This window comes from Kogia breviceps, chromosome 1 (genome assembly GCF_026419965.1).
Source record: "Kogia breviceps isolate mKogBre1 chromosome 1, mKogBre1 haplotype 1, whole genome shotgun sequence".
NCBI classification, from domain to species: Eukaryota; Metazoa; Chordata; class Mammalia; order Artiodactyla; family Physeteridae; genus Kogia; species Kogia breviceps.
In genome coordinates this window covers 37,736,485-37,754,605 of record NC_081310.1, presented here as the reverse complement: position 1 = coordinate 37,754,605, position 18,121 = coordinate 37,736,485, and the positions used below count along the sequence as shown (strand labels likewise).

Below are 18,121 nucleotides of genomic sequence, written 5' to 3'. Positions count from 1 at the left end.
ACTACCATACGACCCAGCAGTCCCACTACTGGGCATATACCCTGAGAAAACCATAATTCAAAAAGGGTCATGTACCACAATGTGCGTTGCAGCTCTATTTACAATAGCCAGGACGTGGAAGCAACCTAAGTGTCCATCAACAGATGAATGGATAAAGAAGATGTGGCACATATGTACAATGGAATATTACTCAGCCATAAAAAGAAATGAAACAGAGTTATTTGTAGTGAGGTGGATGGACCTAGAGTCTGTCATACAGAGTGATTTAAGCCAGAAAGAGAAAAACAAATACTGTATGCTAACACATATATATGGAATCTAAAAAAAAAATGGTCATGAAGAACCTAGGGGTAAGACGGGCATAAAGACACAGACCTACTAGAGAATGGACTTGAGGATACAGGGAGGGGGAAGGGTAAGCTGGGACAAAGTGAGAGAGTTGCATGGACATATATACACTACCAAATGTAAAATAGATAGCTAGTGGGAAGCAGCTGCATAACATAGGGAGATCAGCTCGGTGCTTTGTGACCACCTAGAGGGGTGGGATAGGGAATGTGGGAGGGCGGGAGATGCAAGAGGGAAGAGATATGGGGATATATGTATATATATAACTGATTTACTTTGTTATAAAGCAGAAACTAACACAGCATTGTAAAGCAATTATACTCCAATAGAGATGTTAAAAGAAAAAAAAGAAAGGCAAAGCCATAAAAAGTAAAGTAAATAAATAAATAAATAAATGGTTTAGTCTTTCATAGAATATTAGTGAAATAAATGGATTATTTAAAACTTAACTATTCTTTTTATATTATTTCTGAAAAATGAAGTAAGCTCACGTATATAGAAGTGGAGACTTACAAGTATATAAATATTAGTGAAATATATTTGTTTTGAAAACTGCGAGCTCTAGAGTTGATGAATTTATGTTTTCATTTTAAGGCGTTATGTAGATGAAATGGTTCTACGTTGGTTAGATCAGTTGTGATAAGTAAAATTGTTAGAAATACAAATAATTGCTATTTGCTTTTTAATAAGTAAATAAAAGGAGATCTTTAAAATTTTGTTAACCTAATTTAGCATTTATGGTTTAAAACCCTTTTTTTTTTTTTTTTTTTTGTGGTACGCAGGCCTCTCACTGTTGTGGCCTCTCCCGTTGCGGAGCACAGACTCAGCGGCCATGGCTCACGGGCCCAACCGCTCCGCGGCATGTGGGATCTTCCCAGACCAGGGCACAAACCAGTGTCCCCTGCATCGGGCAGGCGGACTCTCAACCACTGCACCACCAGGGAAGCCCCCAAACCCTTTATTTTTAACATACAGGAAACAACTGCTTAGTTGTTAGGTTTTAGAATCTCTGCCTCTGAATAATTTTCAGTAGTTTCTTACCTGTAAAGATTTCAACTACAAATAGATTTACTGACATTGTAAACAATACTTTGATGATAATGTAGCTTAAAACCCAGTGCAAAATGGAAACAGATGATCCATGAAGTCATATGCTCTGTTTGATTACAATTACATTTTTTTGTTAATTATGACCAAAAAAAAGTTTTGAATTTTTTTTTGTTGTTATTTCATCTCATTCCAAAAAAGGTAGTCTAAAGAATGTGGTCATTGAGAAGAAAATGTGCTTGGATATTAAAGAGTTGGTGATTAAACAAGGGATTCTGGAATTCAAGTTTTGTTTCTGCCACTTACCTTGGAAGGCTTTAGCAAATTAATGAACTTGCTTTGCTTGTTTGTCGTGCTGTAGAAAGATGACTATACAATGCTATGTTCCATAAGACATATTATGTAAAGTAAATCTTAGAGAGCCATGAATGAAAGGTATAAAGTATAATTATTGGGTAAAGATTATACCGTCTTTTGTGTGTGTGACACACAATATTACTACTACTAAAAGTACCATGCAGTTGAATAATACTTTCTCTTTTTTTCAGTGTTCATTTATGTTAGTTCAATTGTTCCTCAAGTGTTTCTTAAAGATATAACTACCTCCATTTTACATATGATAAAATTAAGATTCAGAAAGACTTAGTCACTGTGTTGCATTACAATATATTGGATTCCTCTGTATACAAATTGAGTTGCATTTTGAAAAAGGTTCATATCTAAATTCTAATTTTATTCTCATAAATTTTTTTAGTTGTACCAAATGCATGAATTTTGCTCTATTTGGAGAATCATCATCATACTAATTCAATAGTTTTCCTAATGCATAATAGAAAATATAATAAAATTATATTTGACTCACGTGTTTTAGTATTTTAATTTTTGTATGATGTATTAACAACGGAATGTATTTTGAAGATCATAGGTTAGTAATTTTCATCTATCCTTTGGAGCACATAGCAAAGGATAAATCACTGTTTATTACTATGATTGTAAAAACACAACTGGACTTTTAAAGAATCTTTCAGATACGCTATCTTTTAACAAAATTTTTTTAAATTATTTTTTAATTTTTGGCTGTGTTGGGTCTTTGTTGCTGCACGCAGGCATTCTCTAGTTGCAGCAAGCGGGGGCTACTCTTTGTTGCGGTGTGTGGGCTCCTCATTGCAGTGGCTTCTCTTGTTGCACAGCACTGGCTCTAGGCGCCACGGGCTTCAGTAGTTGCAGCTCATGGACTCAGTAGTTGTGGCTCATGGGCTCTAGAGCTCAGACTCAGTAGTTGTGTCACATGGGCTTAGTTACTCTGCGGCATGTGGGATCTTCCGGACCAGGGCTTAAACCCATTTCCCTGCATTGGCAGGCGGATTCTTAACCATTGCGCCACCAGGGAAGACCCTCTTTTAAAATTTTTAAATGATGAGACATACAGTGGCAATCTTTCTCTTTTTAGTTTTTTCTTAACATATGTAACCATGTATTTGTGTCTTTTTCTCTCATATTTTTAGTAGGAAAGAGAAATAATAGCCATTTCATATCCAATGTGTATACAGATAGGATCTCTCTGTCCTTTAAGGCTTAGAGTCTAGTAGAAGGATATGTGTATGTAAATAAGTGGGTATAAACAGTATGATACAGGACAGTGATGGAAGTTGGTATGGGGTACAGAAAAAAGAGATTGGTCAGTTCTGCCTGCAAGGAAATGTGGGAATGTGAAATCTGGAAAGACTTCTGGAGGAGATGGCTTTAGCTGAATTATCTTAAAAGATGAATAAATGGTTTCTGGAAGGTTAGAGTATAGTTGAGTGCATGGTATTGAAGATAGCATGGCATTCAGTGTCTATTTAGGTAAATTAAAATAGTTCCTTGTAGTTTGTATATAAGATGTGAAGGCAAACGTTTTGAGAGATTAAGACTTGGGCATTAGAAGAGGCCAGATCTTGGCAGGCCTTGTGTACTATATTAAAGACTTGGTGTTTCTTACCTTGGCCAGTAAGAGGATTGAGGAGTGTTTAAGCAGAGCAATATTGCCTTTTCAGATGCTTCCCATGCATTTAATCCTCACAAAAAAAAATCTGTGAGCTAGGTATCCCTTTTTGTAGAATGATTATACAAAGATTAGTAATTTTACCAAGGTCCCACAACTGGCAGGTGGCTGGACCAGTTCTTTTTGACTCCAACACCTGTGCTTTAAACTACTATTCTTTATTACTGCTCAGGATTAGAGACTGGAATTGGTATAAGCAGTTAGATGATTATAATAATCTAGGAAGAGACAGTTAAGTTCTAAGGAAGAGAGTATCATTTAAAATGAAGAAAAGAAGACAGAGCAGGAGAGAGATTGAAAATAGAAAGCTGTGCTTTCTAGTTATATATAATGAATGAGGGAGAGAAAAAGAATGTAAGACCTAGCCTTTCTGGCATGGAAATAGATGAAGTAGCGGTTCAGGAGGTATACTTTTGGGGAATAAGATAATGACTTTGAGGTTCCTGAGGGATACCCAGATTGATATATTAAACAGAAAACTGGAAATAAATATATGAAGCTAAGCAGAATAGTCCATGAAGAAGGTAGAGATTTGGGGATTAGGAGCATAAAAGGAATAGTTGAAGCCAGTGGGGAATCTAGGTTATATAGAGAAGGAAGTAAAGTCAGAGTTATAGGATGTGGTTGCTTGGGAGAAAAAGAAGGGGTCAGAATATTAAATGTCTTGCTGTTGTCAAAGGACTTAGGTAATATACTAGTAAATTATTGTAAATAATTGAGAAAACTGGAAGAATAGGAGAATGTAGTCACAGAGAAATACTATGGCTTAGATTCCATAGGTGGAATCAATTTCACATGATAAAGTTTAGCAGTGGGAGTGGTATGACAAGATACGGTAAGGATTTTGGTTGTGGGAGTAGAGAAGGCTAGATTTTTATATGGGTTATCTACAGAGACATTTAAAATCAACCATGAAGAAGTAGGAATTTGAATTTACCATTACCCCAAAACTTAAGTCAAAAAGTTAGAATGACCGCACATGATTACAGCAACCTGGGAGGTGAGTGTGTGTGTGTGTGTGTGTGTGTGTGTGTGTGTGTGTGTAAATATATAGTGTGTATATATATATATATATATTTATTTATACTTATATATAGGTGGATAACAAGAACTTCAGAAAAGTAAAAAGATTTTTTCATTGGAGGGGGAAAGTTATGGTCTAGAAGCCACAATAGTAGACTGGACTGCAGTTCAGACTGCATCTCTGAACTCAACAGAATATTGGACTTAGGAGGATATCATCCACTTTAAAGGAATGTCGTGGAAATAGTGTTCTCGGGGGAAAGCCAGATTTTAAAGGGAGGAAGTAGGAGATAACCCTAAGACCTTGAGAATGAAGGTGTTTCAAGTAAGGAGGAATCTCAAAAGAGTGTAGTGTAAAAAAAAGCCTTGGGAAGAGGGTCTTTGTAGAAAGTAAAACTTACGAGGGAAGAGGCATAGGCTCTTGTGGAGGAAAACGCCCATAAGGGGATAGTGTCTAGAGAGTCTTGCATTCTTACCAAAGGCATAATGTGGAACAAATAAGAGATCTGGTCAAAATTGACTATCTTTGTGATTTAAACCTGGACCATCTAAGGGTTTTCCATTAGTTTTAGAAATTTGATGAAGTTAGCTGTGTTTGTCAGGGTTTAAATTATATGTTTCTGAGAGATTATTAAATTTTTACTGAAAAGCTCAAATGGGTTGTGAAAATTAAGTTGCAGTGCACCTTCTCCTGGCTCAGTTTAATCTAGAGGAAGTGTAAATTTATCTGGAAATGAAAGTGGTTTAATGCTTGTGTGGTTAGATGTAAATAACAAATCTTTTTTATCCCCTCAGTTTTGCTTGACCACTTACTTGACATATTATATCTATAATCTTGGTTTCCTGCTTAGTTTCTGTGATGGGTACAGAAACACATTGATACCTTGAATACATTTGATAAATAAGAACAGACATTTTTATTTGCTTTCGTTGGCTGTTATTTTTTGAAGAGTTACGCAAATGCAATGACTTGTCCTGTGATTTCTAAACCAATGATATCACTTGCCTTGAGTTCATAAGACTAGTCTTCTCAAAAAGTTATTAAGGTCTTTATTAAACAAAAAGAAGAAAGATGCTTTTTCTGGTTCCTTATAATGTGCCCACTCCTTCACTCCTCAATCTCCAAAGCTGTAGTGTCATTTCAGTGGACTCTCATTTTCTTAAGTGTGCTCTACGTTTAGTAGTAGGTGTTCTTGTATTATCTACACCCATAAACGATTTGAGGGCAGGGTGCATGTCAGATTCAGAATATTCCAGGTTGCTAGCAAATTGTAAACTTAGGGAATTGGCTGCTTCAAATTATTTACCCCTCAAACTGTTTTTTCTCCATATCTCTGAGCCATGTAGACTTCCCTCAAAAGCTGCCTTTCCCTGACTCTATAAGCAGCCATTTGATTTTTTTCCGCATATCTAAGTAAATTTTCACTTTCCTTTCTGATTTCTTTTCCTCAAATCTCGTTTAGATTTTTTCCCCTTGAATTTCATCACACTCTCTTCTAAGAACTTCTGCCCTTTCTCTGTATTCTCTTCCTCACAGAGAGATTATTTATGGTAGTCTAGTCACTGTTTATTTAGAGGTTGCATATACTTGAACTCTCACTTGCCTTACAACATGTAGAGATTTTTTTTTCTTCCTTAGACTAATTCAACTTGATAAATACACAGTTAAGAGAAATTATTTTTGTAGTCGTGCTTCATTTGCTTCTTATCACCCTAATAACTGAATTTAGTACTTCATTAATTTAAACAGAGTTACAGTTTAAACATGACAATAAAAACCAAAACAAAGTTTAAGTAACTTTTAGACTTAATGCAGCTGTTTTGCAGCAGTCTAATTTGTCATAATAGATGGTTTTTCAGGCAAGCTGTAGAGAAGTAGGGGTAATAGTACTATTCATGAAGTTACTCTTAAATCTGAGATTTGCAGTTTGTCCTAGAGAAATTGAGATTGCAGAAAAAGCAAAACACCCCCCCCCCCAGATCAACCTTTAAGAAGAATAAAAGTGTATGTATGATAAATCTTTAGATTTTGTTGGAAGATCGCTTTAGGTCACATATTGTTTCTTCCTAATGTCAGTTATTTTAATATAGAGTTTTGTGTGCTGAAAGGAAAGACCAAAACTTTTTCAATATAGAATTTAAGCTAATTGGGTAAGGGACTTTTTAATTTTCTTAATATTTATTTGGAAAGGATCATTTCAACTAGGATTTATATCTTTATTATTATTTTATTAGCTGCTGACCTTTCCCATTTTTCTAATGTGCTAGGAGTAAGGCTGTGTTTACTGTTTGCTATAGCTGCAAGTGTCAGAGGTTAATATTTCCTATACTGTCCTTGGATTTTTCTCCCCTGTTGTCTTTGAGTTTCCCTAGAGGCTCATTCTTATATAGTGTTTTACAGTTTTTTCTATTATATTGAAACTCCCATTGTAATGGTAATAGTAATAGTTATTTATAAATCCCTGTTGATATGATGGTAAGGTTTGGGAGGAGGGGAAGCATGCTGAAGTACTATTAGTTCTCAGTCTTTGACCTTCACAAGCACATCTCAGCTTTTTTTTGTTCACCTCCTTAGGTGAGACAGGAAGGCTGGATGGGGCTGGAGTTGAGTATTTCCATTCTCCCATGTCAGTTAGGCTCTGGTAAAACCCACACTGGTTGATTTGGGTGAGCTCTGGAAAAGTAGATTTCCTTGAGGACAGGCTGTTGCTGAGGAGAACAGAATGGGTGTATTTCAAAATGACTACTTTCCCCCTCACCATGCCGGAAGCATGAGAAGATTTTTCTCCAGTCCTCACTCTGAGGTCCTTGTGGGGCTTCTGGAGGTAAAACTCATGAAAAAATAATGTTCCCGCCAATGCTGTGCCCCCAGCAGTTCTTGCTTTCAAGCTAGTTGACATTCAAGTTTCCAGCAATTAATCATTTAACCTTTAAGCTTTCCTACCAGTTGGTGGTTGCAGCAGTAGTTTGAACTGCTCGCAGTGAGCTATGATTCTCTGTATTCACCTGTCTCTCCAGATTTCAAAGTGGCAGTTGACTTTATGACCTCAATTTTCTGATGAAACTAAGACAAGTTTTTGATTTTCAGTTTAACTTTTTTCTTGTATGAGGATAGGAACGATGACTTCCAAGCTCCTTACATGCTGGACTGGAAACTGAAAATTATATCTCCTCCCCATTTTGGATACTTTCTTTGCTTTTAGTATACCAAGGTTCACATAGTAACCCAGTAGTAAATGGTTGTTGAGTTCACATTCAGTGGTTCTCAGACTATTTCTTCCTGTGACTGTAGTGATATTTCCTTTGGATATAAATTTCCAAAGGCTTGTAGTTCATCTCTGAGCTACTTTCATCTGCAGATAACTAACTAAGGTCTGGAGAAAGAGAGTGTATGTGTACTTTAAAAGAGACTTAAAGACTTAAAATTTTCAAAACTCAGTTTGCCATTCTAATTCCTTTTTTTGACTTTCTCTTTCTCTCTTAGATCTCTCCCATGAGTTTTAGAACCCATGTTTTAAGCGAGGATAATTTTATTCAGGAACATATCACATTGTGTCCCTTAATCTTTGGTATTGAAAGATGTAAATCCTATATGGTAATTTTTCTTACAGTGAGGTATATAAAACATAAAATTATTCACATGATTTCCATATAATAATTTCAGATTATAAAAAAAAATTATTGTTGTTCGATACATTCAACAAAATCAACTGAAATTCTCTCAAAAGTAGAACGTGTGACTTTGGTAGAAAAGAATGTCTTAAAATTTTGGCTGCTTTCCTCTTTGGGAAGTGATGCCAAATTTCTGTTGAATAGTAACAGTTTAAATCTTATTGAATCTACTTTTACTTTGGTATTTCCCTATATTTATCTGCTGTGTTATTAACATAAAGTATTTAGACAAAAATCTTTGTTTTTGTTATTTATTCTAGCATTTTCTTGTGTTTATTAACTTAAAGAATATTCTTTCAGTCTCGTAGTGTGGATAAGCAACATGCTGTAATCAATTACGATTCCTCTACTGATGAACATTTGGTGAAAGATTTGGGCAGCCTAAATGGGGTAAGTTAAGAGTTTGCTTTTTGTCTTATTTGAATTTTTGTTTAATATTGTAAGAAAACAAATACAACACAAAATCCTGTTTGTGTTATATTTCCTTTTCTTTAGTGTGCACTTACTTTTAAATGCTTACTAGGTACATAACACTTTGAGGACCATACAGTAGAATATGAATGTAGCCCATGTTCCCAAGAAATGACGTTGGTAGTAAATACTTAACAGGAATTCATATGGTTGTTGGTTGTTATTATCCAGTGGTTAAAAAAAGACTTCTTTAAGGAGGTTAAGATGAAAGCTTGCCCTTACTGAATGGCTTGAATTTATATGTGATAAAGCAGTGGAAAGTCATGGCAGTAAGAATGCAAAAAAGCACTCTTGGGAGTCAGAGAAGTGTGGGTTAACTTTGGAGAAAAAAGATGCAAATGTGGTTTGGTACCAGGTAGTTGGAGGATCTTCTATACTAGAGTAAAAAGGAGTGAAACACATCCATTTACCTTAACAAATATGGTATGTGATCTAAATACTAGTGTTTTTTATTGCTTCTTTGGTTTCCTACATTGAAGATTTTTGTGTTATTGCAGTGAATTTTTTCCTAATTCTTCATTTGATCTTTCTACATTGGCAGAATGTAAGTAGCTGCAGAGTAAGAGAATGTTAAAGTATTGAATAATTTATCTTATTTTTTCTCAATTTTCTCATGGCTTTGCTAACATAAGCAAATATAATTTTGTTCAGATCTGTGCTGTTGAACTTCTTAAAATGACTTTAACAGAAATTAAATGTATCCAAACTTCTTCTAACTGCTGCTTTCTTTTCAAAATATACATTAAACATTATATGGAAAAACATCTGCAGAAATTTGGCAAATACGGTTAAACTTTTTTTTTCTTGGCCTGAATTGGCCTGCTACTGAAGGACTTTTATGTTTATTCACTGAGATACTTTGTGGTACGCGGGCCTCTCACTGTTGTGGCCTCTCCTGTTGCGGAGCCCAGGCTTCGGATGCGCAGGCTCAGCGGCCATGGCTCACGGGCCCAGCCGCTCCGCGGCATGTGGGATCTTCCCGGACCGGGGCACGAACCCGTGTCCCTTGCATCGGCAGGCGGACTCCCAACCACTGCACCACCAGGGAAGCCCCTGAGATACTTTTTTTGTAGGCATGTTTTTATGTTAGTTTTATTCACACCTTTATTTGTTTCTCATGACACATAAAACTAAGTCTTAATTCCTCATGTTCGAATTGAAATACCTCACATTTGGCATCACCTACTTTTCCAGATTCATGCTCCATCACATTTTCCTTGCCATACCTCCAAAACAGTAGTTTTCCTACTATACTGTCCCCTTCTCCAAATAATTTGTTAGATTTTCTGCAGCCCAGTAGTTCTTCCATCTGCCTTGTCATTTGTAAAAGTTGTACTTACTTTTAAAAGTAAAATCCAAATTCTACATCTTCCTGAAGGGAGCAGAGAAAAGGTATTTAAGAATATTGACTTACTAACATGTTGAATGGATTAAAGTAGAAGGAGATAGGCAGATGAGGTAGAAACTGTTTTACCATGGGCCATGTCAGGAAGCATTTCGATTCCAAGGTGCTATTTAAGGAGTTACTCTCTTCCTTCTCTGCACCTACAAACTTCTGTTTTAATCTCTGTTTTGGGTGCTTTATGAGCCTTGTATTAAATCTGCTTGTGCATATCTGTCACTGTGCTAGATTATGAGCTTCTGAACAGTTCATGTGCCTTCTGCTTCTGGTAAGTACACCACAGTGCCTAGCACAAGTTTCTGCACAGTGCATGAACCCAGTAAATCTTTTTGAATAGAACTGAATGAATTTTCTATATGAAAGACTTTATAGAGAAAAATTTTAATCCACTCTTATATGTGGAATATTTTAACAATGTTATATTCTGTTTTTAAGCCTAGAATGTTTCGTCTTGACCACAGTGCTATTCTTAGGTGTCTTTACATTATATCTTGGAAAATAGTAAGTGAGAATTACATCACAGTGTTTTAGTCTTTTAAAACATTGTGATCAAATATAAAAATTATTGATGTTGGTTGTAAAAAAAATCAGGTGAAATATTAACTTCTAAGTTTATCTAGGCTGACCTTCCTTATAATTTGATTGTACTCAGTCTGAAATACAATAACTGACAGAGAGTGACATCTTCATTTTGAACTTGAAATCAGAACCTAGATTTGAATCTCAGTCTGTAATTTACCAGCATTATAAAACCTGGACAAATTACATAAACTCTCTGAAATTTGGTTTCCTCATATATATTCATATTAGTTTCCAAAGTTGTGCAAAAATGTAATGAGTTGAAGGTTATGAATGTGAAGCCTCAATGCAAAATTTAGTTACTTGTCTTCAGCTTTAAAATAGTGAAATGATAATTCCTTCTCTGTAGTATTGTTATGAGGATTAAATGTGACAATACATGTATGTGCCTGGTACAGAACTTCAAAATATTACACAAATGGATAAATGCACTGTTACCCAAATTGATAGCCTAGGAAATATGCCAGAATGGACTTTGGTAGCCAAAGTCTGTGAACTACCAGCTATCATGCATTTTATTCATAGAAAACTTGTAGATTATTATTCACAACCTATTTATTCTTAACATTCATATAATCCTAGAAATTTGAGCATCAGGTTAAAAGTAGTAATTTCAGAGGGGGCACAGTATAGGTGGTTATGAGCCCAGCTTGAATTCTTGCTAGTGAGGTAACCCTGGACAAGTTACTTAATTTTTCTGTTCCTCAGTTTTTTTTTTTTAATAGTAATCTTTTATTTATTTATTTATGTTTATATATTTTATTTTTGGCTCTGTTGGGTCTTCGTTTCTGTGCGAGGGCTTTCTCTAGTTGTGGCAAGCGGGGCCACTCTTCATCGCGGTGCGCGGGCCTCTTCACTATCGCGGCCTCTCGTTGTGGAGCACAGGCTCCAGATGTGCAGGCTCAGTAGTTGTGGCTCACGGGCCTAGTTGCTCCGCAGCATGTGGGATCTTCCCAGACCAGGGCTTGAACCTGTGTCCCCTGCATTAGCAGACAGATTCTCAACCACTGCGCCACCAGGGAAGCCCCCTGTTCCTCCTCACTTTTTTTTAACAGAAATAGTAAAATGGTACTCCTCTCAGGTTGTTGTGAAGCTATAAATAAGTTAATAGTTTTAAACACCTAGTTCAGTAAGTGTTAGTTACTATTGTTGTTGTTATGGTAAGAAAAGCAGTTAAAACAAGTTTAGCATCCTGTAGCCTACATACTTTTCAGTGAATACATACACAGTTAAATTATTTTGGAAAGCACTTATCAACTAAACTCAACTTATAAATAACTACCAGTGACCACTTCCACTCTCACTTCCTTTCACCCTACCCTAAAATATACTCCCAAGTTACTTAGGTCTACACTTGCTTTTATTACTACCAGAAATGAGGTTGTTCTTCTTGGGGAAGCTGGAACTGGTTCTGTAGCTGATGTGATAGTAGGCTATTTCCCTGCAAGCCCCTTGAAGCTTCTCTTTCTATGAGAGCCCTTGTTTGCCTTCAGTTCTTCCTGCCCCCTCCATGCACTGGAGTACCTGCACCTCTCTGATAGCCACCATCGACCTTTGCTGTACCACTTGCATCCCATTCCATCTCACCTCCCTGTGTTCTAGCCCCTTCTGTGTCCCCTTTCACACTGTCGTTCCTGCAGCATCAGACCAGTATGGCATAGAAGGAGGAAGGTATGAAAGGAGTGGTTAGGGGAAGAAGACAAGACTTTTCTCACTGGCAACATGATTGAGGTAGTTGTGCTGCTGGCCACTCCATTCACATTTCCCAGAGCATTAATGCAGTACATGGTGTTTATATTATTTTCTACTGTCGATTATGTGATTTATTTGTATGTAAATTAAATAGATATTTATCTGATTTGGTTTGCTTCTCTGAGGTTAGTGTTTTGGTTGGGGGAGTTTGGGGAGCTGGCTTGGCCTGGCTTGGGCACCCAAGCTTCCTTGATGTGCAGAGAATGTGGGGTTTGTAGTTCAGAGAGCTTAATTTGAATCCCAGTAATTCTGCTTGTGAACTCTGAGATCTTGATTGTTACTTTGCACCCTGTGCCTCATTGGCCTCACCTGTCCTACCTACCAGGTAGAGGTGTGATCAAATGATGTTGACATAAGAAACAAAACCTGTTTTTCTTTCCATATCTAATTTATTAAAATGCTTCATAATTGATTTATTTAAGTGATTTTTTCCTGTAGCTCTTTGAAATTTCCTCTCCTTTTATAATTTTTGACTGTCAGGAGACTTTGCTCCCAAATGTTTTCACTTACATTTTGCGAGCTGAAACTTCGTGTCTGGCTCACATTTCCTGAGCCTTTTTAGACCTTAGGGAATATTTCTGTCATAAAAGCCAGCAGGTTAAAATTATGTGTCTCTTAATCTCTGAAAGTACATAGTACATATGTTAAAAACAATAGGTGCTTAACATTTAAGAGAGTCAAGCAATAAGCTTTGAGTGAATCTTAGAGCTCATCTTAGGCCTTTTGAGTAATTATGGTATTTCAGGTTGAGACAGTTTTAAATAAATTGGTTTAGAACTGTGGCATCTCTCTTATACCATGTACCTAATTATTTATCTTCTGCATACCAAACATCAGTTAATTAATATTTTCTTTTATTCTTCTTTTTTCCATTATTTTCCTCAGCTTTTCTCTTTTGTAATTAATGTAGAATATTTTGGTAAACTCAAGATATAAGTCTTAAAACACTCTAAAAATGTTCGTTTTGGAAATGAACCTGAAATTAGAGTTTATAAATGCCTGAAGCCTTTCAATTTTCTTTGTATTAACATTTTAGTCTTTCTGTGAAGCATGTGAGAAACTTGTTATTTAGGATTACTCATAAATCATACTAATGTGTGATCTTGAGTTCTAGCAGTATTCTGCTGTCTCCTTATATCTGGAATAAGATTGCAACTTCTAATTTTTTTGTTTTTGGTAGATTTAGAAACTGGTATTCTATGACATTACAAAGTGCTAGCTCTGCAAAGGAATTTGAGAATATGATCATAATAACCCAATTCCCTTATATATTTTACTGTATAACATTCAGGACCCTTCTAAATTTCCTCATTATGAAGGGAACCTTCCCAAGTAAGGTATTGTGGCCATCTCAAATCCAATAACATAAAAGATGGGAAAAATGAAATTTAAAAGGGAAGAGTAAAGTAATTTTTAAAGTTTAATCTTATCAAAGAAAAACATATTGGGTATTTATATGATGTTCGCATTCCAGGCAAATAAGTATAACATTATTCTATGTTTTATAAATCTAGAGAATTCTAGGTCTTTTTAACTTCTAGTATGCCAGGAAAAATAGTCATCACCATTTACCATCTGTGTCCAATGGACCTCTTAAGCCTTTTTACAAAGAGTTTAAACAAGTAAGAATTAAAAGATGAGAGAACAACTTGAAATTTTAATTAAAAATGAGGCATGACAGACTCAAATTTTTATTCCATATTTTCCTGGTTTTGAAAGGTATATAACATGCAAAATGGGTATTGTTCTTTGAATGCCACTAACTGTTCATTAGCTGTCATGCCTTCTCTGGGATATATATCTATTTTATAAATGTTGATTTCAGATTTCAAGGACATCTCTACCTAGTTCTAGCTTACCGTTATTTCTAGTTTTTCTTACTCTTGCATTATCAAAATGCATTATTTTTAAGACTTTGACATTTTAAAATTTTAAGAGGAAAGTTGTCTTCTTTTTCTTCCATAACTGTAAAACAGTACAACAGTTATAAGATCAATTCAGTAATTTTATTTGTATGTCATCTCTTTCCTTCTAGTTACCTTTGTATAGATACCCACCTTGATCATTTGTCCACTTACATACTAAATCAAATGAGTATTGAAACACTAAAAAATGAGAGAAAACTGTCAAAATTTCTTTTAAAATACAGAATCATCAGTTTCGTGTTAAAAAATATTGCATGATTCTTATTGATTTAGGCTAACTGGATGAAAAATATCTTAGTTTCTTTTTGACTTTAGAAACATTCTTCTGTCATCAATTCTTGTGTTAGGGAAAATTCATCTAGGATTATCTTCATCTGAAGACTCATGGTCTGATGTTTTGCTTACATTATTATCATTTTATCATTGTTATTATAGTCTAGAGTGCTGCTCTACTTTTTGTATTTACCTTATAATTGTGAAATATCTTCCTGTCTTTTTTTTTCTCTTTGTCTTTATGGATGTTAAATTAAAAATTCTGAATTCTCAATTGTGCTCTTTGATAGCTTTAAAAAAAAAAAGACAAAGATGGTGTCTCCAGATGTCTTTTATATCTTCTTGGGAAGATGGTGCAATATTTTGGGCCATGCAGTAAGAAACCTAAAGGTTGATGCAATAGTAATGATTTATTTCACAATTGCATCATCCATTTAGCTCTGTGCTATTTGGTGCACTAGCCACTAGCCATGTATGTCTGTTGAGCACTTGAAATGTGACTAGTCTAAAAATAAAAAGGTAAAAAAAAAAGGAATGTAAAAATGTCTTCTTGATTTTCATGTTCATTATTTGTTAAAATAGTACTATTTGGGATGTATGGGTTAAATTAAAAGTATATTATCAAAATTAATTTCACCTCTTTCATTTTGCCATTTTAATGTGTCTACTAGAAAATTTAGTAGTATATGTGTGGCTTCCATTTGTGGCTTGCAGTGTTTCTGTCGAATAATGATGTTCTAGGTAATTCCATTCTTCTGTTATTATTTTGGTCATTTTCAACAAAGTTAGAAGTAATTGATAAGTACAAGTACTTATGGGATGATGATGATGAAACAATGTTTCAACATACAGAAAAAATAATGTATCTATAATGTATCTTAGATTCATGTAAGGGTCCTATAATGTATCTTAAATTCATAAAAGGGTCCAAAGGACTCATTGGCATTGTAAAATAGAGTGAATTTTATTCAGTTTTTTTAAGTAAATTTTCTTTTTGTTCTTTGGAAGACTTCTAGGAATAAAAGTAATGAAATCTCAATCCTCACAGATAATTACAGTTGTCCAGAAAAGTTAAAATTGAGTCCAGTGGGCCCTGATGGTATATCGAGAGCTATATTATATTTTACCCTTTACCATTTCTAGCTTTGGGTCAGAGCTTTTCTTGACGTCATTTTTAGGTACCTAAATTTGTCGTGGCAGCATAGTAGACTCAGAGGAACCACACCCTGGTTCTTTGTGTGTTACTTGTAATAGTAATAAAGGGCTTAGTATGAAATCATTTATTAGCCTATAAGATGCATAGCACATTTTATGATGATACACAAGCTGTATTAGCCACCATTTGATATATACTTTAAAGCATAAGGTTTGAGTATTTGCTTGTCTAAATTGTAATAATTAATACTTCATATATTAACTTAACATCTTTTTTTTTCTCTTGTAGACTTTTGTGAATGATGTAAGAATTCCAGAACAGACTTATATCACCTTGAAACTTGAAGATAAATTGAGATTTGGATATGATATCCTTATTGATTTTGTACATTTATTAAATTTATTCAAAAATCTTTACTCCGGTGTAAATTAACATTTCTTGAGACATAAGAATTCATAATATAGGCATGCTGGAAGTCTCTGTGCCCTTCCAAACTAAAATACTTGTTTAAAAATAATACTTTTTTTTTTTTTTGGTTATAATACCTGTTCCTAAAAATAATCCTGGAAAAGTTGATGGACTCTTTTTTTTCTCCTCACTCTGTATTATAGTTTCAGCAGAAGTATCCCTGCAGTGCTATTATATATGCAGTTTGGGTATCAAAGAATGTAACTGGGGAGAAGACAGAGTGTGTAATAGTAGCGCAGCCTAGGGATTTTTTTTTTCCTGGTTAAATGATAATGACACAAGTCAGCCTCCAGGAGGAATGTAAAGAATTTAACCCTATCTTTCCTTCTGTCCCCACTTTTACTCCATTTTATGCATTCCATCTCTGTTGCCTGTGCAATTCAAATTTTTCCATATCCTGTGTCTTCTGAGACCCATGCTCCCTGATTAAGTACATTATGCATTTAGCGTGTATTTAAAATTCTTTTGTTTGAAAATAGGATTCTAAGAACTGAATAAGGATATGATGGTGTTCTCCTAGTAAAGAATCACTAGTGAAGAGAAGGAACATGATTGGATGAAGAAGAATAAAAGCATTTCTATTCATACAAGGCAAAAAGCTTTGTAAAAAGAACTTGTTTATATTTAATTAAAATACAGATATTACACATTATGCTGAATGGGTTTTTTTTCACTTTTAATTTTTTCATTTACTGCATTTATCTGGACTTTGATATTAAGGAATGTATCAAATGTACTGGCAACTTGGATGTACTTTTGTCACTGTAGTAGAGAAAATGTCTCAGCTAAGTAGAGCTGATACTTAGGTAAAGTAAATGTACTGATACTTTAAAATTGTTCCTAGAGCATAACTAGTTTTTATTTTAGATTTAACTTAAAATTTATGAAAAAAGTAGTTTTGTAGTACATCATATAACCTTTATACTTGTAGAGGCAAAGCAGCATGTGAAAAGTGAAACCAGTAAACATTAATACCTTTGATTTGTATATTTTAAATCCTTTAAAAAATATGTATCACATAAAATGATTAGAAATTAGCATTAAAGCCTTGATTCATGGGTTATTTTCTACCAACATAAGTTTCATCAAAAAATAAATACAGGTATATTTTGAATTTAAGTAACTCAATTCATTTGACATCAGATGTTTCAAAACATGAGAAAATAGTAGGAAATTTGGGTTTCAGTAAAACTCTATAAAGTTTACTTTGAATTTTAAATCAAAAAGAAGCTATTGAGAAGCAACTCATCATCTTTTATAGATTGTATAATGACTTCTTAATAGAGAACTAATATTTCCTTATATACTTGCTCACAATATGTCTGTCGAAAATTCCTGGGACAAATGTTTTGTTCCCATGGACTTTTTCAGGGCTGTAAATCAGTGTTGAGCCAGAACAACTACCCAGATCCTCAGGTTAGGCTCAGTTGATTTCATTATTTTAAAATAGCATCTCATATTGCTTTTGATTTTTGAGGATTGTGTATAAATGAACATTGGGCTGTTTCAGTGGCAGAAATTTTATTAGATAGGATGAAATTTTAAAAACAAATTTATTTGTTCTGATACCAGACTGAAGTCACTATCATGCTTTATTCATAATTAAAATTCAGCTTAATAGTTAGCTAGTCTATATACTGTTATACCTTGTAGTTGAAAACTGTTTAATTAAAATGCCACAGCAATAGAAAGAACATTTTACCATGAATTGAGACTGGAACTAAGAAACAGAATTTATCTGCCAAAAGTTTTTTTTTCTAACCAGAGAAATTGATTTGGAAAAGCAAGTAGTGAAATATCCAAGTATAAGAAATGACTATAAACTCAGGAGGTACAGTAAAATGCTGCAGTAATCAGGATAAACTTCAGAAGGAGGTAATATATCTCCAGATGGCCAGAAATGTAGCAGGTAAGCAAGCCTAAGTTCATTTATTTTACAATTATTTATTAAATGTCTCCCA

At 34.6% G+C, this 18,121-nt stretch overlaps 1 protein-coding gene across 11 annotated transcripts in view; it reads left to right on the top strand.

Annotated features, from left to right (window-relative positions):
- Positions 1 to 18,121, top strand: part of CEP170 (centrosomal protein 170) — a 145,753-nt gene that overhangs the window by 48,753 nt on the left and 78,879 nt on the right. For 8 of the 11 annotated variants that reach the window (XM_067030698.1, XM_067030692.1, XM_067030695.1 and 5 more), the window contains exons 3-4: positions 8,435 to 8,524; positions 15,981 to 16,062. In XM_067030698.1, coding sequence (XP_066886799.1) covers positions 8,435 to 8,524; positions 15,981 to 16,062 — 172 coding nt within the window. The remainder of the gene's footprint in view (positions 1 to 8,434; positions 8,525 to 15,980; positions 16,063 to 18,121) is intronic. The other 3 variants (XM_067030702.1, XM_067030696.1, XM_067030706.1) reach the window with 1 other exon arrangement.